The following is a 24,449-nucleotide window of genomic DNA, read 5'->3' as shown; positions in this document are numbered from 1 at the left end:
TATTTTGTCACTTTGGATGGAACAGAAGGCCCTGTTCTATTGTAGTTTTTTACATTTCTCTATGACAAATTTTCATACAGTGTGCGAGTATAAATGTATATTGTGTGTGTGTGTGTGTTTCATGCACGTGTATCAAGAGACAAAGCTTCGTAAGGGGCACATGCCTCCTAATAAAACAAATCACAGTGCCACAATCCCCACATGTTGTATAGTTATCAGCATATGTCATTTTTGAGAGTGCCACCTGCAGAGATGTATCAGATTTGCAATTTCTTTCTTTGCTGTGTTGAATGTGTTGTAAAATACTGTGTTGTACGGCCCATGCATTGTTAATTTAAACGGGCATGGGTTTTTTTCGCTATGCTACGCTACCTTTCATTTTTTTTTTTCGAAGAAACTGAAGCATTCATTAAAATATGAGAGCAAATAATGTGGCGTAAAGACCTAATACTGTGGTCGCTAAACACTTGGAACACATATGGCAGGCACTGCCAAATAATTAGACGCAATCTGTCACTGTCCCTAAAACAAAGAGTCTACAGAAACTTGATGGATAACTAGGAAAATTTGGGAAAAAGTTGAACACGACACTATGTCCAAAAGGACTGAAGGAGATAGGCGTGACATTAAGACGTCGGAATACGATCACTTGGTTTAGGCAACCGATATTCCAGCTGGTATCAAGCGGAAGTGGACCTCGGTCTGCCATGTAATGCATAGGAAAGACAACCGGCGGTTTGTTAGAACAATAGAGTGGATATCGTAAGAAGAAAAAGAAGGCTGAAGAGTGCAGTAAGTCAGACGGAGTGATGCCATTGGGAAGTGAGCAGGCATAAGATGGAATCAGTTCACGCAAAATAGCATAAATTGGAGGTCTTTGGGAAATTCATTCATCCTGCAGCGGCCATAAAATTGGCTGGTAATGATGATGCTGAATCAACTTCCAATAGTCCCATCGAAGTTGGCATCTCTGGTCACTTCATGCAATCACAGCATTCCTTTGTGTTTTAATTAGTTTTAACTTGTCTGAAACTTCAACACTGCGTAAAGTCGGGTGACTGGAGTTAAATTTGATCATCCTAATCGAAAGTGCCACCTGGTGATGCAGAGCTTAACTGGATGAACAGAGTAATTATTGTGGTAAGCAACTGCATTTTGGTTTGCTGCTTGTCTAAATTCATGGAAGCAGTGTAGAAGTGAACACACCAGTCTTGATTTTTTTTCTTTTTGCCAAAAATATTGCTCGCGGGAAGTAGGGTTGTGCAATTGACAAAGTGTCACATTACGCACAACCAGTCTCTGGTTACCCAGTATTTCGCCAGAACATCACTGTTGTATACCAGATGAGCTGATACTCTTATTATTTCTGCATGGCTGAGGCAGCAGCGGAAGTATTGAGATGCAGGAGGGAGGTCTCCACCTCGCTTAAAACGTCGTCCAATATATTTTCGAAAGAAGCGGTGTAGATACTCTTAGCAATGTTATTGTGCAATAGCAGCAACGTTTCATGGCGTGGTCTCTACTGACAGTGCACAGCTGCATTACGTTAACCATTTCCTAAGTTAAATGTGCCATGTATGCATAGCTTTGTGCTTAACCAATAAGTGATTTGTGCTTGCCTTTTGCGAGTTCCGTGCAGACGTTAGTTTTCGCACGTTGGTTTACCAAGCTCAATATTTAGCAGACAGAGGAGACGAGCAGGCACGCACATGTGTCAGATGTGATGGCAAGTGCAGGTTAGTGCCGATATTGGATGCAGTGGAACGGGTCGGAAAGGAATCGCGCATGATATAGCAAAACATTTTCAAAGTCTTTAAAAGTCGGCCGCAGACCAGATCTTTAGGACTTTCTAAGGGTGCGAGCTCCATATTTCATTATTTTTCTATGCACAAATTTCTTGGCTTTGCACACTCTTGCAATGACTTACAGGCAAGCATGCCTTCAGCACGTGGTGTTTGCGAATGTTTGCTTTCGTTTACCTGTTTGTTTACCTGTTAATGTTTACGTGTTTGCTTATGTCTGACGTGTACATAGTTGCCAGTACTTTTTGCCCTGCCATTTAAGAAGTCGGCATGTCTGTAGGTGAGCTTCCCCCCCTCCCCTCACAGGCTTTTGTTGTCACTTGATTCAAATACATGTGAAACGCAGCAGTGGTTTTACAAGGCAGTTTCTTAGTTTGACATGCAAGGAAAGTGCGGTGCTTAAAGAAAGGAAACGAGATGTTACTGGCTGTCAGACTCAAAACTTGGTCGAAGATCTCGCATTTCTTACAAAAGCTTTCAGTAATTTACTATTTTTGTACCATCAGGGACAACAAGCGTATTTTTCTAATTGCTCTGCCTTCGTTACATTGCGCTGCTTTAGCCAACCCTGACGCTAGATTAACTACTGTATTTACTTGAATGTAACACGGGTTTCTTCGGCAGTGTTTGCTTACTTAAAGGGACACTAAAGTCAAACAACAATTTACGTCAGAGTGAAAGCTTAATGTATGACATCTAAAACAGCAATACTATTAACAAAAGTGCTCTACTTACCGAGAAATTAAAGTAAATGCACAAGAACGCAGTAGGACATTTTCAAAATAATCCCGATGACATCAGACGGACCACCTACAATTAATCACTAATATTCGGTTTAACTGCTCTAAATAAAGATTGTTGCGTGCATTAAGAGACGCAATTAAATGCTGCTTGTTCGTTTATGTTTGATTCATGAAAAAAAAAAGGAATTGCTGGACCTTACTATGGGGAATTAAGCGAGTGGTTCAAAAATTCAATTTTCCCATGGTCACACAGGACAGGTGGTGCCATCTAGCGAGGCGCAGTTCAAACAAAAGTGTCTGCAATCTGGAAGCCCATGGCGGGAAATTGATCAATGGCTGTTGTTGCTGCTGTGGCTCCTGCTGCTTTTAGTCTGCTGCCAGGTACTCGGCTACTGACCCGCAGGTCGCGGGATCGAATCCCGGCTGCGGCGGCTGCATTTCCGATGGAGGCGGAAATGTTGTAGGCCCGTGTGCTCAGATTTGGGTGCTTGTTAAAGAACCCAGGTGGTCTAAATTTCCGGAGCCCTCCACTACGGCGTCTCTCATAATCATATGGTGGTTTTGGGACGTTAAACCCTACATATCAATGAGTCATTTTAGTCTGCTGCTATTAGCGCAGTTAAGCCGGGCAACGTTGCGCATGGGGACAGTGACGTGTGACGGTCTGGTCAGTCCGCTTCTTGAGGCGGGTAAATTGAAGTGCGCCAACTCGATGCAGAGCACTAAAACATATTATTTCAAAATAGGCCCTGCCTTGGCACAAAAGTAACGCTACAAGGTTTTTAGACCGCCATTTCAACAATCAACGTCGATTTATTACTTCACTTTAGTGTCCCTTTAACTCTCGCGTTACAATGAAAAACCTTAATTCAAGTTGTGGATGAAGTGTAATGGTGCGCACAATTTTTATTGTTATTCCTCCTGGAAGTCGCCTCTCGGGTTATAATCGTGGTTGCATTACATTCGAGTGAATACGGTAGCCTTCATGAATGTGTTGTTGCCTCATACAGCAGCCTGCGACTGTGGTGTGTACATGAACTGCAGAGCACATTTCCAGTCTTGAAGACTGATGCACTAAGCATAGCAACATAGACTTATTTCTGATGCATAATCATTGATTGAATACGCATGTTTGTACTATTGTACTGAAGCTTATGAGCACTGCAATCCACTTTGGTCATGAATGGTCATTGACTGCCAGTGAACCAGTTGCCAGAACGATGGGCCAGCGAATGTTCGGTGCACGAACTGATGCCGGAGCCTGATCATGATATTTTCCCCGACGTCAGGATTGCAAGAAGCACACTGCCATAAGCAGATTGAAACCAAAATTACTGTACAGCCGCTTTGAAAACAAAATGAGCACAGTCATTTCCTTCATTGGGTCATCATGTACAGTTTACTGATGAAGGTTTATTAAATAAAAATGTACATCACAGTCGAGCCGTGTTTTTAGACTCTTTCTGCATCCTGACGTTCTTCTCGTCTACCGTTCCCACGGCTCATCGCAACTTGGACAGCTTCCGGACGACGTCGTCCTCGAACGAAAGATCTGTGTCGCGCAGTGGCTATGCAGCTTGACACGGCAGTTGGGGTTTGAGCACAGTTCTCCCTGCAGAAACAGAAGCAGAGATAATCTAGCAACATCGCTGACAAGTAACCCCAGCGCTGTTTTGAAAGTAGAAGTATAGTACTGCTGGCAAAAAAATGTCTGTCTTGTAGCTATGTTGAAAGCTATTATTGTGATAGCAATTATAGGGGCAGCCTCTGCTGGTATTTACCATCGCCGCCCCCGTCATTCACGTGTGTGTGTATGTGTATATATATATATATATATATATATATATATATATATATATATATATATACGGGGAAAGATGCGCTAGCCTCTTCTTTCTGTGGTGCGAACATCGCCATCTTTCGGGCCGGGCTCATGTGGGCGCGCACTTATCTCGGTAGTAAACAGCAGGGGACTTGTGGGTGCTGCGCTATCGCGGCAATGATCAGTGCGCGTCTTGTGCTCCCTCAACAGGCAGGAGCCTCTACGGGCTGCGCTCTCAACACGAAAAAAACGGTGCCAAAAGTCTACCTGAAGTGGCCGTGTTCTCTTACACCAGCATTTTGTAGAGTTACGCGAGATCTGATCTAAATGAGTTGACTGCCAGCCTCACTTTGTATATGAATGCCATCACTATGCACGAGCCTTGTGGTTATCTACTGTAGCCATGCCGCAGGAAACTTGGTTACATAGGAAACGCATGTTTACTACAATCAACATTGCTCCAAAAAATGCTAGTTTTGCTCTGAAAAACATTTGAATATGTTGCTATTGCATTCATTGCTTCGCCCTTTTGGCAAAACTGACTTTTTTTAGACAGGTGTCCATACAGTAATTACAGTGGAGCCTTGTTTATAGTCAAACCCACTTATGACAATACCCAAGCTACACATAGATTTCATTGTTATATAAACAATAATTCCTATAGGAGGGTAAGGTAGTTGAAAAAAAAAAGCGAAATAGGGGGATGGCAAGCTGTAGTGAGAAAACTACACTAAAACCTCATTTTAACAAAGTTGCATTTTGAAAACATCAGTTTGTTATATCCAAAAATTTGCTATAAAGGTTATTCCTGTATCTATTGCAAGACTATTCTTCATTCATTATAATTATAATTCATTATACAATGAATTATATAATAATTCATTATATATAATTATAATTCATTATAATTATAATTCATTATAGATATGGGTGTGTAAATATCAAAATTTTTTAATACGATTCGGATAATGGAGAGGTACAATTTTTTTCACCATTAATCTTCTACTCAATCATATATTTAGTTTTGAAACAGTACAATTATTAGTATAGTCAGTTATTGAGCACAAAAATTTAAAAAAAAAAATGTCACCACCTGTACTTCCCAAAAAGCATAAGACTGTAATAGTCGAGCTTGTGACTGTGATGTCTTGGGTTCAATCCGCGTATTGAACAGACCTTTTGCATCTTTTTTATTTATGTGGTAGCACTTTATTACAAAACAAAAAGAAAAGGTTTCGTACCTGCCATGATGACTACTGAGCATGAGGACACTGGTTTGATTGTGTTAACATTTAACACTAGTGTACTTAAATCTAAGTGATTATTAAAGCAGCCTAGATGGTTACCATTCCATCCAGGTTCTCACACTATCAGTCATGGCTCGAAAGACCCCGATTTTAAAGTTTTCTTTCAAATTTTCTCGCCATTTTTCGATCAAGAATGCCGTGTTGCGCTATAACTGCACGGTCATGACCGACGTGTATCGTGCGCGCAGTGATAACGTGAGGTAAGCGTGCGAAATAGATGATTACTGATTTGTGATAGAAAGACTCCCGAAATACACCTTTTTGTTGCCAGAGCCACAACTCCGGACGGCGAGGGCACCATTTTGCCGCATCGCGACCCCTTTCGGAGCACTGGCTACAGACGGCAATTAACTGATGTTGGCAAGAGATTCTAGCAACGGTGTAACAAAGGGTTGATTGCAGGAGACGTTGCTGTGCGAGCGCAATACGGGTACGGCGGATTTTCAAAGGCGCTTTCGGGAACGCAGCGGAACTACGCAGTTATCCGTCCGTCGCCGGTAGCAACGGAAAGCTATATGTGATGACACCATCGTAACATTACCGAAAGTGCTTGGCTTTTTCTATGTTTGCCATTGCGTGAAAAAACACTTCAGCTCATTTGCATGACCATATCTGCTATCATGAAATCATTCTGGAAATATGAAGAGAGTATACATGCAGAAGTAGCGGCACAGCTGACAGACGACTCGTTAGGCTTCGACATGTGCGCATACGTTTCTACGGTGATCCATTGGCGAAAACTGCCGTGGCTATACATGAAACTCGTTACCATAGTACGTCAAGCCGAGCGCGTCCCTAGAAACTTGCATACAGTGCATCGCCTACGAAGCTCACTCCATCAGCGCCGCACCCTGTAACGTATACGCATGCATTTGCCCTTGTGTAGAGATTTTTTCTCTTCATGCTCGCTCAGCACGGGACCGAGCAAAGGTGTGAAGGCTATTTTGTCGAGCCAATGCGGCGGCGTTTCCACGAGCGATACGCACTTGTGGTCCCGCGCACAGGGGCGTGGTCGGTACGCTTTTGTGAACCGTAACAGCGTTAAACCGCTAAGCCACACGTACTGCCATGCAGGCAGTACATGATTTAGATTGATTGAGACATTTATCATTTGTAGATTTGTTGCGATGACTTTCCGCCCCATTCCTTGGAAGCCGTCATCACACTCCCATGCAGCAGGCATCCTCACACTTGCGCCGAAGTCATTGCATGATCTACTGAGGCTTTTATGGCGAATGCGCAAAATCGTAAGTTCTTCACAGTGACATATGCGATTGAATAGGCTAACGCAAATAGTGAATTTTAGGTTTGAAGCGAATAGTGATTTTGGTCGAATAATTTCGTATCAAATTCGAATAGTATATATGAGATATAAAGAAAAATGGGTATACTTACCATGTCCTAACTAACCTGCACAATATTTTTTTTAAATAATGAAATAGAGCCTCTATGTAAATTCCATTTTTTTGCATTCAAAGGAAGTTGAAAGAACTTTTAAGTAATAGCAAGATATTACTTTCAGTAGGAAAGTACTTTAAGTACTTTCCTGCTGTAAGTACTTCCTGCTGAAGTACTTGAAAGAACTTTAAGTAGTAGCAAGATTTTACTTTCAGCAGGATGCGAGTCATAACCTTTAAAATATGTAACATTTTCAGATTTATGATACTTAAAGCATATAAGCCGTCATGACTAGCTTTTAAGCTTAATAAAATGAGCTGATTTAAGAGTAATATTTTTACTTAAAAAGGCTGCGCAACACTTTTTCAAGCAGCCATGGAATTGATTCATTAAAGAAGCTTATTTATTGCCTCATAAATTGATCGCCGCAAGCTTTTTTAGAATCCGTCTAGTACGCGCAGAGTTGCAAAGATTTCTCGCACGCTACTAGTGCATCCTCTCTTCTCATCCCGACGACAGCACTGGAAGCTAAGCAGAGAAGGATGGCACAGGGAAAGAAAATACGTTGAACGTGCTTTCCGAGCTTGTGGACTCATTTGCCGAGAAAAGAGAGCAATTTGTAGCTGACTTTGAGAATTTGTTGTAAATCGCAAGCCGCATGCTGCGCTATAATATTTGACTTGAGTGTCCTCGGCAGCCTCGACTACTGATCGGCAGCGTTTTCTGACAATGCTCTGAAGGTGTTGCGAGGGGGCCCTTTAAATTTAAAAGTGGGCTTCGCGGCAGAGCGGATTTCTCCTGGATAGTAGCTTTCACGGTTTAGCATTCCTACACTGCAGTGAAACCATCTTTACAAGTAGAACATTCAGATTATTATACATTTATTCGTTCCTTACGAATACTTCGAAATTTTCAATAATTTAAATTCGAACCGAATTCGAATATCCTAATATTCGTTTGAATACTCTAATCATTCGAATAATCGCACAAACTTACTAGCAAATATTTGTGAACATCGAATATTTGAGAAACATTGGAGTTAGCTCGAATATTCGAAAGTTTCGAATATGTGGTTATCGAATCAAATACGAATATTACAAATACAATAATTGCCGAATATTGGAAACTTTCGAATATTCGCACACCCCTAGAACTTGTAACCAATATTTCGTTATATCGACGTGCGTCATATTGAGGTTTGAGTGTATATTATTGTATGGGATATGCCAACAGACATAAGGGATAAAGGTGACATAGCTGATGATCTTTTGGACATGCTTGAAAATTCGGACGCTTGCGCATGACCACCATAGGTCTTATTGAGCCTATGGTGGTCATAGGCTCAATAGCCTATGGTATGAGGACTGAAGTTTGAAATGCTCAAACACTTCCGGGTCCCAATTTTTCACCCAAACTGCATGTCCAAAAGTGCGATAACAGCCACATTAACTGTATAAATAAGTCTTATGAATATACATCGATAAGGAAGCTGTTTTCAAGTCAGATGGACTTCGTTATAATAATGTTCGACTAATATGTGTTGCACAGTGCCTTGCGATGTCACAAATTACAGAATATTTCAAGAGAGTGGAATAATGACAGCACTTGCCTTGATGCAAATTTGCTTGCACACGTCGCATTGAGGAATCGCGTCGCCAAGCTGCTCTCGGAGGTAAGGCTCCAGTTCAAGGAGTGTCAATGGAGCCAAGGATACATTGCCCTCCTCCTAACGAAACAAGGTGACCCACAACATAACGTTTGTGCAGCATCTTTAGAAAATGCTTTAAAATTAAAACGCAAGCCACTCATGATTCTGTAGTCACATGACCAGCTTTTACACTCCCGACAACCTTTGAAGAGCCCCTAAAACACCCAGAGGTCAAAACGTATAGTCGAAGTGGGGAAGTCGTGCACGAGTCTACAAAGAACACGTAGCTGTGAGAAGTTTTCGAAACTGTGGCGTAACGGCGGAGTGACGCATTTGATGATATAAACACGGCCACTGCTCCTTTGCTCTTTCCTTTGCTACCTCCTCTCCCAAAGCCGCCTAGCCCTCCTCCCCGAGTGCCCTTCCCGATCTCACGTGGGACACGTCGTCAGCGACACGCCGTTCAAAACACCGTCCACTTCTGGTTTCAGCGACTTCGTCGACTCTGTGCTTGTTGGCTAATCACTGTTCCTGTTCCAACCCGCGCTCCTTAAAATCGTGCAAGTATAGACCCTGTGATGCACGCACACCCTTCGCCAACGTAACAGATCCGTACATTGACACATTGTGCCACAGCAGCTCTACATGAGGTGAGTAGCCACTGCCACATGACAATTAACAGGGAGCGCAGGCAGCTGCTTGCAGACTAACCGGAGCCTGTAAGTTTTTGCTCGACCGATTGCACTATGACTTGCACTACGCATTACAGATCCAACTTCACCACGTCACACGAAGGACAGAAAGGCCCGTAGAGGTGGAGGGATTGTTTTGTGGAGTTTGTTGCACACCCGCAGCTCCCAGCGCTGCCACGCGTGGCATTTGTTGATCGCGATGGCATCCTATGCATGATGAGCATTTACTTGAATTGTTGGAAAAAAAATCGAAGGAGGTTTAAGGGCCCTTTAATAGAAATAGGCAGTTCGTGAAAGAGAAAGTACATTCAGGTGCAACTTTGAAAGGCAACAGCATTTTTAGCATAAAAGCGGATGCACACACGCATGCACCAATGAGTGCGCACCCTGGACACCACAAGCCACAAGTTCAATAACCCCAGCATCAAATCACATAGCCCAGTACATGAGCAGGATTATATTTTTTGTCCCAGCGGTAACTGGCAGTGGCTTTTTAGCCATCTAAGCACGGCCTCTTCTGCCTGTATAAGTCGGAGTATGCAAAGACTAAGAAAACTATGCTATGTGATTTATTTCTTCATGGGCCTGCCATAGAATAATCAACTTAATTGTCAGAAGCCTGTCTATCCCATCATGGGCGTGCGTGCAGGGCTCCTCTTCGGGGGGGGGGGGGGAAGGGGGGGTCATTGCAGCGTTCCCCCTCCCTATTAAGTCAATGTATGGGGCAAACTTCGCACCTACCTCTATCCAGCAACTAGAGGTGACGGCTGCCCTTTCCTTCTACATGCACATGCCTATGTGTTCTGTTAATCGGCTGGCTCTTAGCCTTTCCGGTTGTCTTGCAGCAGCAAAATTCACTTCCCCATTCCAAACAGCCTTCAGTATGCTGTACATTTTACACCACTGAATTTTCGTAACAGCTGAGCAAGAAGTCCATTTCAAAGAAATTTTCAATAGAAGCTCCCAAAAATAATAGATTTCAGCTGTGGCGTACACAAAAGTCATGGATCCGACGAGCATAAAGTGATGCAGCCCTCAAATTTGCGCCAGTCGCACGCGCATTTTGTACGCATTGTTTTCCAAAAAACTGATACACAACTACTAAAATTGAGGCTTCTCCACAATCAGCCGTTCCTAATACAACCATCTGATCTTTTATGGAGGAGATTTGTAATTTCATGCTGCCCAATTTTTCACTGTTGCTTGGAGGTGAATGCATGAACGCCATGTCCAGGATGGCAACTGAAGTGTTGCGCTGCTAAGCACGTGGATCAAGGTCAAAGTTCCAGCATAGAGGGAGGAAACAGTTGGGAAGGAGCATTGCACAATGCAAGAGAAGGAAGAAGAAGTCATGCACCGGCCATGCAGACCCAAAGCTTTGCTTGCGCCCATTTTCACAAAATGGCAAGAGCTGTAGAATTCTTTTTTCTGCTTTTTTGATGATCAGGAAGCAGCAATTGAGTCGGTGCAAGGGTGAACCGTGAACCACGCAGTGAAAAAGAGTTGGTGATAATAGCTAACCTTTGGTGAAGAGCTACACCTTATACGCTATCACGCGGTACCTAGTCACAAAGTGCTGTAGATATGAAAATGCAATAACTTACCACAGTAAGACAACCAAGGCTGACCATCCGATCAATAAGAGCTTGAGCGGTCCTTATCTGAAGGCCAGAGTCCCCATCTTCATAGACGATGTTGAGCGCTGCTGTTGAGGTTATGCGCCCACAGTTAGATTCGGCAATTTTCAGCACCTGCAAGAACAGTACGGGAGAAACGACACTGTAAACAAATTTTGGGAAACCCAACTACGTACACCAACAGAATCTTCTTTATGGCTTGTGACACCTTTATATTGAATGCTTTTAAAATAGAGCTTTACTCAAGGCACTGCACATCAGCCAGTTGAAAGCGATATGCAGGAGACGAGCTCAAATAAAACGGAAACATTTTATAACCATAATTGAGCCCAGAATCATGAAATTTGTAATACTAGAATATGTAGTGGTAAACAAAGTTTGACAGCGACCAAATATTGCGACAAATTGTAGGAGCATTTGTGATTTGTAGGAGTGAATATTCGTACTCGGGCAAGCTTATGGGTGCGTTTTCCAGTATGCAGCCGCAAAATTCAGGCAACAAGTGTTAAAAAGTTACAACCGCATATGATGTCTAATGACAATGCCAGGTATCTCGGTGCATATTATATCAATACAACAAGGCATACTACATGGCAATATTTTCGTATTTCAATTTCCTAGATCCACCGTGGCAGCTCGGACATAACTCTCTAAGGCACAGGGGTGTTGGTTCGTTTCAGACACAGCAGCTGCGCTTCAATGAAGGCAATATACGAAAATGCTAGCGTCCCTAACAGTATACGCTTGCTGAACCCCAGGTAGTGAAATTAACCTGTAGCACCTTCCTCCACAAGCCTCATAATCACATCAAGGTTTTGGCATGAACGAGCACAGACATTAAGATCATTTCACTTCAACTTAATTAGCTTACGTTGCAATGATCATTAACCAAGAAAATGAAGCAAATAGAAGGGCCTTATTTTTAAAACTGCATAAGCCGGCAGACAATAAATCCGAGCAAAGCGGGTGTTCCAACTTTAGTGGACTGCACTGAATATGATAAGGGTTTCCAACAAGATTTACTAATAGTGGGGCCCCACCACGGTGGTCTAGTGGCTAAGGTACTCGGCTGCTGACGCGCAGGTGGTAGGATCAAATCCCGGCTGCGGCGGCTGCATTTCCGATGAAGGCGAAAATGTTGTAGGCCCGTGTGCTCAGATTACGGTGCACATTAAGCATTCCCAGGTGGTCAAAATTTCAGGAGCCCTCCACTATGGCGTCTCTCATAATCATATGGTAGTTTTGGGACGTTCAACCTCACATATCAATCAATCAGCTAATAGTGGGGACTGGCGTTGCGATCGTTCACCACCATGGTGATTGTGGCTAGAACGTTGATTAGCCTAATCTGCCTGCTTGCAGCTTTGAACGCAGTCACGCTTTTGTTTATTATTGTGTTCTGGATAAAAGAATCAATTGGGAAGATCATGAACCGATTTGAATTGGTGAGCCCAAGAGGTCAAGGTGGCGCAGTGGAACTGCAGAACGTTTGCACAACTTTGTCTTGCGGCAAAGCAGCTGCTGGTCACACAGAGCCAATTGAACAAAGCTTAGACGAATCCACGTATTACCCGTAATTCCTCTGTTGTATGAAGCGCCATGCATTGCAGCTTCCATAGACACTAGCACTTGATTTACCCCTAGTGTTTTATAAGAAATGTCTGTGCTAAATAAGACAAATAGCATCTCTGCTACCAAGCCCCTTTCTTTCCTAATCCAATTTTTTGGTTATTTTAACAGCAAAGATGTTAAGCACGGCAAAAAAAGAAAGGCTGTTCATGCAAGAAATCTCATGGCGCCTTTGCTTAGTAACCACCAACACTACAGCTACCAAGTGCCCCATTTAAAAACTCACCAATTTTTTGAAGAACTTCATCTCATTTCCGGAGAACTTGGTGGCACACTTGGACAGCGCGTCGTCCCTGATGTTAACTAGAGCATAGAAATGAGAGCCGTCTTCTTCGCTCACGCCGCTTTTGAGCCGCATGTGGAAGGGGGACAGTCGGTTGTTGACGTCAGACACAAACTTTGCGAGTGCTTGCAGGTTTCCTTCTGGGTTCAATGGCACTGAAAGAGAAAGAGAATCGTTGTGACTGGAACAACAAAACTTTAACCAAAAAAAGGAGTGAATTCAGTGCTACACCAGAATGACTGAAAAAAAAACCTGGTGTGTTTTCAAGGTTACTGCCTAGGACATAAACACGCATATATATCATCTATCATTTGCATCTGCCTGTGAGTTCCATCCAGTATGGCTGTAGTATTAATATTTTCAAAATCCTTGAAATTAACTAGCCAAACTAGCATCCCTAGGCTCAATCTGATCCCGTTCACTGTTACACCTACATGCTTTTTTTTTTAAGCTAAGTGCTTATAACATGATTTAAGTTAAATTTATAATCTTTGAGAAAAAGTTTGGATTCTGAGAGAGCAATAATATAACAGGTTATGAAAATAACGGCAAGCAGGTGCACATCTTGAGCCTTTCCCAAGCATCACTTTCAACACACGTGGCATCACTCGAATGGCCACGATTTCCAAAATTCACAGAAACATCAAGCACTAGAATCGGGAATTTTAAGCTTTGCTACACTGTTGGAAAACAATGTCAGCTGCAGTGTACACACTATGCAGCTCCGACAACAGTTGCTGCATTTGTAGTGTAGCTTAAGCACATTGGCACAAGGCCGATGGGTATAGCGCGAGAACAGAATGACGACAAAGGGGCACGAAGGAGTTTAGCGCTAGCCCAAACCGCCACACTTCTAAGGCACAATGCAGTTGCGTGACTTGTGTGATGGATAATTATGGGGGCCATTTACATCCTGTTTTATCGTACACACTGCCGAGTACCAAGAAATTTTTCTCTATTAAGAAATCATGCAAGAAAACTGCCGATTCAAGGCTGTTTTTCACTGATTGACTTGTGGGGTTTAACGTCCCAAAACCACCATATGATTATGAGAGACGCCGTAGTGGAGGGCTCCGGAAATTTCGACCACCTGGGGTTCTTTAACGTGCAACCAAATCTGAGCACACGGGCCTACAACATTTCCGCCTCCATCGGAAATGCAGCCGCCGCAGCCGGGAATTGAACCCGCGACCTGCGCGTCAGCAGCCGAGTACCTTAGCCACTAGACCACCGCGGCGGGGCAAGGCTGTTTTTCACTGGAAACGTACCTATCACAGAAATTTCAACAGGATGGCAAATTGGCCGAGTTAGTACCTGTTTGTTTCAAAGGGGAGCGCCGCATGACAAAGGCAGGAGTCACGTGTAAACAGATTTCTCTAAAAGATATTTCGGATAAGGGTAAGCACTCATCCTGCTGTCTCACTTCGTCCTTGCCCGTTCACACTTTACAATAAAACGAACAGGCACTGCGAACTAAAATTCAGTCCTCATCCACCCCTTCCCCGAATCGAGCACTAATAGCGTTGTTCAAGTGATCATCAACCCCCAAAGATTGACCACCGGCAAGGAATTCATAGTAGTCATTCGATAGCCCTTACAACCACAGAACACTTGCACCTTGAATAGTTGTGACATATCAAATCGCGCAGCTGTTCACAGACAGCGAAGAGTTCTGCTATAATCTGATAGAAAGTATGTTAGTTGTAAAATATTTTTCTCACACATTCGCAGCAGGATTTTTGCCAATGGTCACTTGCAGGCTCATAGCCGGGGGGGAGGGGTGCCTATAGTAACCCCCTTACACCTCCCCCCAATATTATGGGGTAAGGTGTTTTACCAATAACGAGTAATAAAACATTGGTGTTTTTCTGAACAGCCAAGGTCTTCAGCAAGTGCCACCTCGACCCCCCCGTCCTTCTGAAAAGATTATTCCTGGCACGCCTGCTTACGTGTCTGGTGAATGGCATATGTGAATTCTCGCGCACCACGACGTAATATCGTTACTTATCACTCAGCGTAAATTTATTATCTCTGCAGCATTGTGTATTGCACGTTACTTCGCCTGTGGTCACTGACCTGCAAGCCATCGATGCGCTTTGAGGAAGGCGAATGAGGACTCCTCTTACGCCGCATATTAGCCGAATAGAGTTTGATCTGAGTTGCAAACACCGCGCGCATCTGAAGTGCGCGATATATTACGATACACTGCTTACCGTCAAATTTTCTTTGACAATAGCGCACCAATTCCTCGAATTCGGTCAGGGGCAATATCTTGCGTGACAGCACGATCTGTATGAAAGTACGGTGAAGGTCCCCGTGCACAGCCATAGCGATTTGTGAACGAAATGTCAAAGCTTGTTTTGAACGATCACGTCTACAGCAAAAAAACGCGCCATGAACAAGACGGTGGTGAAAAGCCATGTGAAAAGCGCTAGGATTGGCTATTGGCTGTGGCTATGATAGGTTGATTGCCATCACGGTGATTGCCATGTGTAGTTGCCAGCTTTGATAAAGTTTCATCGTGGTTTCATAAACACTACATGACATCCACACTCCTGGCTCTATGCCAAAGACAACCCCCTTCAAAGCTTCCAAGGTTGTTCTTAATTATTACAAATCCCAGGAGCTTATTCTTAAACATCCCCGCAACTTGCGGCTTGGGTCTCTAAGGCCGTAAATAAATACCACGTGACGTGTGTCTACCTCTGCGCCCATCGGTTTCTGATAGCTGTTGTGGGCGCCACTTCGTGCTGGTGTTTATTTGTGTGGTCGCACACGCAGTAGCTATACGAGAGGTTTTGCCTACTGCTGTTTTCACCTGGTTTCGCTTGCGAATACTATTACAATAGTGCGAAGCTCTTGGTAAAGGGTCTGTTAACTGCGTCCATCGGCGATTTGGATCACGACGTGCATGGCGATTCCCGACGATGTTCTGCTGGCAGTGTGGGGACCATTCGGCGCAGCTTGCTTGGTGAGTGATTGTCGGTTTTGTGTCTGCAAACAAGCGAGTCATTGTCCTTAGCGGTCGTCACCGAAGTGCACGACGCTTTGTATTGTGACTCTGCGATTATGTGCGTCCCACTCTTGATTGTACACCATTGGGATCCAAAACGTGGCTTTCTGTTGTGCAGTTCATTGCAGCATGTATACCCGAGCCGTCAGCGACATCGTGTTATTCCCCACATTTCGCCCATTTAAACGCGAAACTAGGCATGTCATGCATTAATGCAATTATCATTAGTGGGGCTGGTTGGAATAGGGAGCGTGAAGTGCATATATGGGGAGGCGAACTTGATAACTAATCGATATTCTGAATGCGCCGTATTGGGAATCGATCAAGCTATGTCCGTGTGTTACCCACTCCAAAATTGGATTACGTTTTTTTTTTCATGATTTATTTTTAAATTTCACATTGAGTTCAACTTCAAACTTTGGTGCTTTAGTGTGGCATGCGCCAGCTACTTTAAATGCCAACTTCAGTCAATAGACTTGCCGATGTGTTTGCTGAGCAGGGCACCCTGAAGACTTGCAGCATATTTTATATGAAAAAAAAAAACAGGGAGACATTTGAACCCTGTACGGCTTATCTATTGCTCCTGGCGCACCCTGTAATGATTTCTTAGTGCAGTCTTCGCCCACGAGCAATCAACGACAGGCTGACAAAATATATTATTTCGTCTTCGTGTGTCACCTATTTCTTGTAAAGTACGAAGGGCGCGCTTTTCAGGGACGTTGTAATAGTTTCATGGTTTTTCTCTGCTTTTGTTCAGTGATTTTGCTTCGCCTGTGACTATTTTAATGCAAGTTTACCTGTCATTAATGCCATGTTTTGCATTGCTGCGGCACTTTGCTTTTTTCCACCACTGTAACAGTCCCGGTTGAGCTGACATCACGGTGAGAATGAGTCAACGTACGCGATATTCATCCTACAATCTCTGGAGGCTGTGTCGCATTTGTTCCAGGACTGTATCTTATGACTATAGTAAATCCTTGGCCTGTGGGAAAAAACTTCTGGTACACTTGGTACAGTTGAAGGGTTTTCTTATATTTTTTACAGCTGCGGCTCGTCGGACTTTATGAGCAGGTTTAGTGCGCATCTCTGGATGTGTAGCACTCGTGGAGTCAAAGGCACCATCAAATTCTTAAGTATAGTAACTGGTATGCTCGAAATAGCCATGTCATGCCACAACGAATCTGGTCTCTGAAGATCATAAAGTTTCCATAAATAAACACTAGAGGGAACTCTGGCGCAAGTGTCTTACGGGAGCTACAACGCATAGCGCTTCAGCGAGCATGGGAATTATGGGTAGCAGATAGATTTGCCTAGTCTTCGTACTTTAGGTTCTTTCTGGCTTTGCGTGGCTTGAAGCCTGCTTTGTCACGAAACAACATTCGCCAAATGTTCGGCAGTTACGCTTCACCACCTTCACCTGTGAGAAGCACCATTTCAAATCGGGTCATGAAGTGAAAAACGGTTTGTTTTTTTCTTGGAAATAAAACCAAAACACATCAAGGAAGGAAGACAAAAGTGCATTCGCCGCCTGCAAGCACGAAGACTAGGCAAATTTATGTCATACCCGTAATTCTTATGGTCACTGAACGATGGCAGCGCCAGAATCCACTCTAGTTAATTTCAGGAAACTTTTTGCCGAAGATTGTGTTGCTTGTGATCTGCGTGTTGAAGCTGAAATTACGCCAATATGTGATCTGAACTGAGGATGGGGAAACAAAAGTATGTGCTTTAATTTGCCCTAAATTGTCCTTTTTATTTGCGAGTACTATACAGATGTCTAGTGAAATGCATATGACTCGCAATTAAGCAAAATGCATTCTTTCATTAAAAAGGTTTAGAATGCAGCAAAGGCAAGAATTTTGTGTTAACATGGCCTGCTCCGCCTTGTGCATGCACACAATGTATACATAGGTGGATTTTTCGCATACATCTGCGAATTTCGAAATTGGGCATTCAACACTAGTGCATGCAAGGAGAGCCGTACACAGGGCGACATTATGGCATGAAAGCTTCAGATCCATATAGTCATTAGCTCTCTCACTCACTGCCAATGCTCGTATATTCTTTGAATTTCTATAATAATGCTTCTGTGGCATCGTACTGGTGACAAAATAGCTGTGTTTTTTGAGATGCCTTCTTCACTTTCTAATTTCTTGTTCGCATTTGATTTGTCCATGGCTGTACATGCCATTATTGTTTTTGTGATCACTGTATACGTTGTAATTTTCACTGTAACTTTCAAAGCATGAAGACAAAAAAAGAAAACTGAAGGGCTCATTCTTATTTCTTAGGCACAACTTGAATGAGAACCAACTGACTGTCAAGCCAAGAAAGAGAAAGGGAACATTTTTTGTGCTAGATCATAGAATGAATACAAAGAAATTAAGGTGGATAAAAAGACTAGTTGCCACTGGTGAAGACTGAACCTACAACTTTTGAAGAATGCGTCCGATGCTGCACCAATTGATCTGCGGTGGCAATATTCCTCCCGTGTACTTTATCAGATATATCTGTGCATTTAAACATGAGAGTTGCCCATTCATTCCCTCCAATTTCTTCGCACGTATGTCAGAATCACTACGAATATTTACTCGTATACCTTCCCTGGCTTAGTTGCCCATTGGTTCTCATTAAGGCTTTGTCTAACAAAGTAAAACGAGGCCTTAAGATTGTCCTTTCTTTCATTCATAGCAAGAGTGTCATTCTGGCAAACTTCATGCCTTCAAGTAGTATATGAGGGATTATTGGTCAGCTAATAAAAAAAGATCACACGTCATACGTGACTTCAGTAGACACTGCTTACGTTGTCTGTTTGTCCGCCTCAGTCCCATTTCTCATGCTGTCCACTTGCAGAATCATGCACCACTTCACCCTTCAGGACACCCTACTGTAAAAAATTTGCAGATCCCACATACAGTGAAAGTCGATGATGTGCGAAGCACGAATGAGAAATGTTGATATGTCACTTTAATATCAGCACAGCGTTACGAAGTGGAGATAAATGATGCCGTACATAACTTCCGTGTCAGGATTATCATGTTTGGATGTGTCGTTTACCTTCGTCATCTACTCACGTCCCATGATACCAAATTTAGTATATGTGGAGCTCGCAAAATAAATGTAGTATATGTGGAGCTAGCGAAACGGCAGTGAGCACGCTATGAGCGTGGTATGTTGTCCTGTTCTTACATGACATGTGTGTCAGGATTATCATGTTTACACCAGTCATGTATTTCGTCATCCATTGACGTTACGTAACACCATATTTGGTATATGCGGAGCTAGCAAAAGGGCGCGAGCATATTATGAAGGGCCCAATATACTCTAATGTAGCGCTGACGCGCGCGCACGCCGGGCACAGTGTCACTAAGTCGCTATAGAGTGCTCGCTAAAACGCGGCACTCTATAGACTGACGCCAGGCGCAACCAGCGTCCGTCGGCGCGGCCCAATGGAAACCTGCGCGAAATGCGACATGCTGAATTTCGCGCCGGTGCGTTACCCAGACAACACTGCGTCTCCCTCTTTTCGTGACGGAGGGACGTTGGACATGTTGAAACGCGCATGCGTCAAAGCAACGCAGCGCGGCGCGCACCTTGAGTATATGGCAGGACCGGCGCCTGGTGTGGCAACGTCGGCGTGACGCGACGAAATGAACGCTGGCGAGCACGCGCACCGTGTCACGTCGAAATGTATTGGCGCCTCTACTGTGAAAGTAGTCATGCTCTCACATGACACGCATCTCATGATTGTCATGTTTGCACCAGTCACATACCTTCATCATCCATTGGCGTCACATAATATCAAATTTGGCATATTTGAAGCTAGTGAAACGGCCGTGAGCGCATCATTAGTTTGGCATGTGGTCACATTGTTACATGACACGAAAGTCGTGATTATCATGTTTGGATGTTTCATTTACGTATTTCGCCCGTTTGCGTCGTGTCATACCAAGTTTGGTACATATGAAGCTAGTGAAACGGCCGCGAGCGCATCATGAGCGTACCATGTAGTCATTTTGTTACATGACATGCATCTCATGTTTATCATGTTTGCACCAGTATCATACCTTCATCAACCAACGCCCCGTAATACCAAATTCGGTATAAGTGAAGGTAGCGAAACGGTCGTGAGCGTGGCATGTAGTCATGTTGTTACATCACACACATGTCATGATTTTCATGTTAAGGTCTGTCACTTGTGTTCACCATGCAATCATGTCATGGCATACCAGTTTTGCAACAGGCCATGTGAACAGAACCACCGCAACAGCTGCAAGATCATGAAATGTAAATCATGACATACATGTCATGATTTTCATGTTATGACGAGTCAAATATGTTCATACATTCATTTATGCCGTACCAAGTTTGATATTGATACCGTTATCAAAACGGCCAGGAGAGCTAAAAGTCGTAGGCGGCTACATAGATAGATGGATAGATGGATAGATAGACAGACAGACAGACAGACAGACAGACAGACAGACAGACAGACAGACAGACAGACAGACACGCTCAAAGTCACCAAAGTTCGCTAAGAAATGCTTCGCATTTAAAACTAAAAATGTTCTACACTCGCCATGATGACTACAAGCAACACTGATTAACACTCCCATGTTTAAATGTGCACATAGAGCAAATGGTAGTATACGGCAGGACAACGACCGCCCTAGCTTAGTAGAGAATCTACGCGTGATTCAAAGATTGCAGCTTCGGATCCCGCATAATGGCAAGTTATCTTTTTGTCTGCTTTGATTCTTTTTACATCCATGTCATAATCTCTATAAGTAATGTCCTCTATATTTTTTTTGGCTTTATCGTCTGTCGGTTCTCATTAAACTTTTACCCCGCCGCGGTGGTCTAGATGCTAAGGTACTCGACTGCTGATCCGCACCTCGTGGAATCGAATCCCGACTGCGGCGGCTGCATTTTCGATGGAGGCGAAAATGCTAAAGCCTGTGTGCTCAGATTTCGGTGCACGTTAAAGAACCCCAGGTAGTAGAAATTTCCGGAGCCCTCCACTACATCGTCTTTCTTAATGATATGGTGGTTTTTGGACCTTAAACCCCACATATCAATCAATCATTAAACTTTCGTAGCATGCCATATTTATTGCTAGGTGAACATTGATGAAAAGAGCTCCTGTCTCTTGCTTACAGCTTTGCCTCTGCGTGTCGTGGGTCTACCTCTGGCGGCTGAGCCTTCGGCGTGAGCGCGAGCCCTTTGCCCTCGCATGTGGCACCATCTCCGTAGCCGCCAGTTTGGCGGCAGCCGCGCTTGTGCCGGCAGATGTCTCTCTCGTGTCAGCCATGAAAGGGGACGATGGCACCTTTCAGCCCTGGGCGGCCAACGAGTCTGACCGGAAGGCGTTGCAGTCCGAAGTTCAGCTCGCCTATTTCGGTTTGTGCTTCGTTTTAGGCCCTCTGTGCCTCTTCCCTCCAAGTCTATGCTGCGGCTCTCATCTGCTGCAGGCATTTACATTACCAATGCAGCCTCTAGGCACGAATACAGTGAGGTGATACCGGAATTTATTTTGTTCTTAAAAAAGGGGGGGGGGGGGCAAAAACTTGGATGGATTACTGGTGCTAACTGTGCCCCCTCCCCTCCTTCCAGTGCTGCGTCTGGGTGCACTTTTTTTTTTAGAATGCTCCAAACGCGCAGTTTATTGTGCGTTACAACATGTGAATAGGGATGCTGCATGGTGCATATAATGCAAATAATGCAAATAATCGATAGTTTTTTCATATAAAGTTTGAGGGTAGATACGTTAGGGATATGTGATGGAGGCAGAAAGCAAAAGCGAAATGTTTGCGTACTGCTGAGGGCACATTGAAAAACACCACATGCTCTTGTAGTGAAGTGAAGCGGCAGGTAGTAAACAAGGGCAGAAAAGCATGCAGTTTTGGTCGGGATTTGATTACGCAGCTATGGGCAGTCCAATGGGCCCACGACGTGGCCGAGAGGCTAGGCCTATTACCTACTAGTTCACGCTCCAATGGACCTAAATAAAGTTTTTCCATTTCATTCCACTTTTTCTTTCCTATTTTATGTTATAAGTTAATATTACCTACAGGCGTGAATTTGTAACAACTAGTTTCAGAACTTTTATGCTCCATGTAACTGATATGTTTTGTAAGAACCTGTACTCATCATTCAGTCTGCCATAAGCTATTTTTGCTTTAGTTCAAATTGCGCTATTTTAACATGTCTTTGTCATATTGTTTGGGGAAGTAGCATAAAATATGGTTAGTTTTATTGTCTGTTGTGTACAGTGCGAAGAACACGACTGCGCAAGTTATCCCAGCTGTGAAGGGTGGGGACCTATGGGCAGTTACACTTGGACAGATGGTATGGAATACTTCACCTAACATTGTTTGGTGCCGTTCTCACAGTGCTATATGGACTGCTGGTGCTGCTGGCATTCGTGGTGTTGCCATTTGCCTACTTCTTCGCGGAGGAGAAGGATGACACCGTCGACCGGTCAGCCTGCTCGGTGGGTGTGAAAATTACTGTCGCACTTGTAGCGCGCTTGTTCTTTGGCGTAGGTGCCACGAGACGAAAAGCTCACTATTGCGTAGGTATATCGAGAAAAATATAAACCACACATGTCCAAAGTGTTATTTGTTTTACCACCTCATCTTATTAGCAATAACAGTGTGTCTTGTCAAGGTGTAACTGTACCCTCTAGCCTCCGTGGTCGGCTCACTGACCATTCTAGCCATCTAGGCTTGTCGTGTGCTGTTGATTATCTGACAAAGTGTGACCACAGCATGTGTGGTGTTAATAAAAGGAGCAAAGGCAGGAAAAGTGTGACCTGGGTGTTCTGAAAACAAATAAAAATTTTTTTTGAAAGGTCGCGTTTCAAGAAGTCCGAGCTTCAGAAATCTCCTGCTTTGAGAACAGTCAGTGCAGTAGTGTTCATAGACTCGTATAAGTTGCGCCAGTGCCGTGATCTGTTACAAAAAAAAATTTCTCACTTTTTTCATTGCTTTGGAAAAAGAAATAAAACCCTTGTAGTGGGTACTTGTAGCACTACAAGGGTGTAGCACTACAAGTAACCTTGTAGCAGTCAATATAGCATTGCATTAATTTTCTTTGGCTAGTAGCAGCGGCACACATTGCGAGACGCAAGAAGGTAATTAGCCTTACAAACTAAATGCTAATTACCCCCTTGTGTACGTGCATATCGGTATGCAGTTATGCAACATTCTTGCTAGTTGTGCACTAACAAGTTTTACTGCAGAGGATTGAGGGATACTGACGACTAACTGCCATGCAAGGAAGCATATACTACAAGCAGCGTTAGTTATCGGAAGGAGGACCGCCGTGTTGTTCCGACAACCCGAAAGACCTGCTGGTGCGACACGGGTCTTCTACGTAGATGGAAAAATTAGAAAATTAGTAATTGTCGAACTTCTATGCATTCAGCCGGGGCTTGGAGAAACGAATCTGTCAATTCTCAATGTTTACGTTCTCAAAAGACCAGGAGATGCTCAAAAATTTCAGAAAACACGCACGTTTTGTGCACGTTTTGTGCCTTCAATTAATAATGCATCAAGCTATCTTTCTTTCCCTTCCAAGTTTGGCAGACGTATCTGGTCTTGACTGTTTAAATGTAACTACACCAGAAGAAGCATTTAAAGATGGGTAAGCTAGTCTTATTGGGCACATATAAATTTACATGCGCACTTACGTCAAGCAGGCCAAGCAGTGCCGTAACATGTAGTGAATACAAGAGACGTGGTGCTTTATAAAATGTTCATAATAAGGACGTCATCATTATGCATTTGCCAGACCGTTTCAGTACCTTCCTGGTGGTGTTACTCATTGGTGACAAAGAGGTGAGATGGCTGTCAGATTGGGATCTCTTAATCCCCGAGTGCCCATTGAAACACACAAAATTGTTTGAAAATGAATAATTTTTTGGTTATGTGAAACGCTTCAGTAACATGATCAAAACAGAGAAATACTTGCGAAAACTTTTTGCAGCAGAGAATAATTCTTTGTCTTTTTTCACACCGTCGTGTAATACCGCATACCTGGGGCATTTGAGATGTCTTCTGAAGTGAATTTCAAACATGACACAAATAATCGAGCACAACACCAGAACCCTCATTACTCGTGCTTTCATCATCTAAAGGGCGAAGATTTCCTGCGCAAGGACGCCCCACGAATGTGGCCATGTTGCAAACTCCGTTGTTGAAACAATGAAAAATTGTAAAACAAATTGAGAATTTAGACATTTAATAAAGAGCACGTTTCTTGCTCTGGATGCGGATGTGTTGTAAAATTTTAATGCAAATGTCACTACAATAATAATAATAACAATGTTCGCTGACTACATCGTGATGTTACAAAATGTTATAACTAGTGACTTTATTAGTGATGATTTGTTGTTTTTCTTGCATCCGTGCTTATGTTCTTACTGAGATTGCATCATTACATTATGTTCATTACCGTGATTATGTTACTCCT

At 43.4% G+C, this 24,449-nt stretch overlaps 2 protein-coding genes across 3 annotated transcripts in view; one reads left to right on the top strand and one right to left on the bottom strand.

Annotated features, from left to right (window-relative positions):
* Nucleotides 1-3,938: 3,938 nt before the first annotated feature.
* Nucleotides 3,939-15,415, bottom strand: LOC119183122 (non-structural maintenance of chromosomes element 1 homolog). 2 transcript variants are annotated; one of them, XM_075873773.1, is made up of 5 exons: nucleotides 15,175-15,415; nucleotides 12,905-13,116; nucleotides 11,017-11,163; nucleotides 8,678-8,798; nucleotides 3,939-4,153 (listed from the first exon to the last, which is right to left on the bottom strand). In XM_075873773.1, exons 1-5 carry the CDS (start codon nucleotides 15,380-15,382, stop codon nucleotides 4,032-4,034), a joined length of 810 nt encoding a protein of 269 aa, XP_075729888.1. In that variant the 5' UTR covers nucleotides 15,383-15,415; the 3' UTR covers nucleotides 3,939-4,031. The 2 variants fall into 2 exon arrangements, with proteins under 2 accessions (XP_075729888.1, XP_075729889.1); XM_075873774.1 differs by lacking the exon at nucleotides 15,175-15,415 and adding an exon at nucleotides 14,683-14,797.
* Nucleotides 15,416-15,673: 258 nt separating this feature from the next.
* LOC119183124 (putative lysosomal cobalamin transporter) overlaps nucleotides 15,674-24,449 on the top strand; it is a 35,361-nt gene continuing 26,585 nt past the window's right edge. The window contains exons 1-3 of the mRNA XM_037433578.2: nucleotides 15,674-15,932; nucleotides 21,134-21,374; nucleotides 22,367-22,467. Coding sequence (XP_037289475.1) covers nucleotides 15,873-15,932; nucleotides 21,134-21,374; nucleotides 22,367-22,467 — 402 coding nt within the window. The 5' untranslated portion in view covers nucleotides 15,674-15,872. The remainder of the gene's footprint in view (nucleotides 15,933-21,133; nucleotides 21,375-22,366; nucleotides 22,468-24,449) is intronic.

This window comes from Rhipicephalus microplus, chromosome 9 (genome assembly GCF_043290135.1).
Source record: "Rhipicephalus microplus isolate Deutch F79 chromosome 9, USDA_Rmic, whole genome shotgun sequence".
Lineage (NCBI taxonomy): Eukaryota > Metazoa > Arthropoda > Arachnida > Ixodida > Ixodidae > Rhipicephalus > Rhipicephalus microplus.
Note: the sequence above shows the minus strand (reverse complement) of the source record. Positions and strands in the feature narration are given on the sequence as shown.

Bases quoted from the DNA above. Each gene is read 5' to 3' on its own strand.
- LOC119183122 (XM_075873773.1), bottom strand. From the start codon at position 15,382: ATGGCTTTTCACCACCGTCTTGTTCATGGCGCGTTTTTTTGCTGTAGA. The intron at 13,117-15,174 runs GTAAGCAGTGTA...TTTCTCTTTCAG, and splicing joins TTGTCAAAGAAAATTTGACG to TGCCATTGAACCCAGAAGGA. The intron at 11,164-12,904 runs GTGAGTTTTTAA...CTGTTCTTGCAG, and splicing joins TGAAGTTCTTCAAAAAATTG to GTGCTGAAAATTGCCGAATC.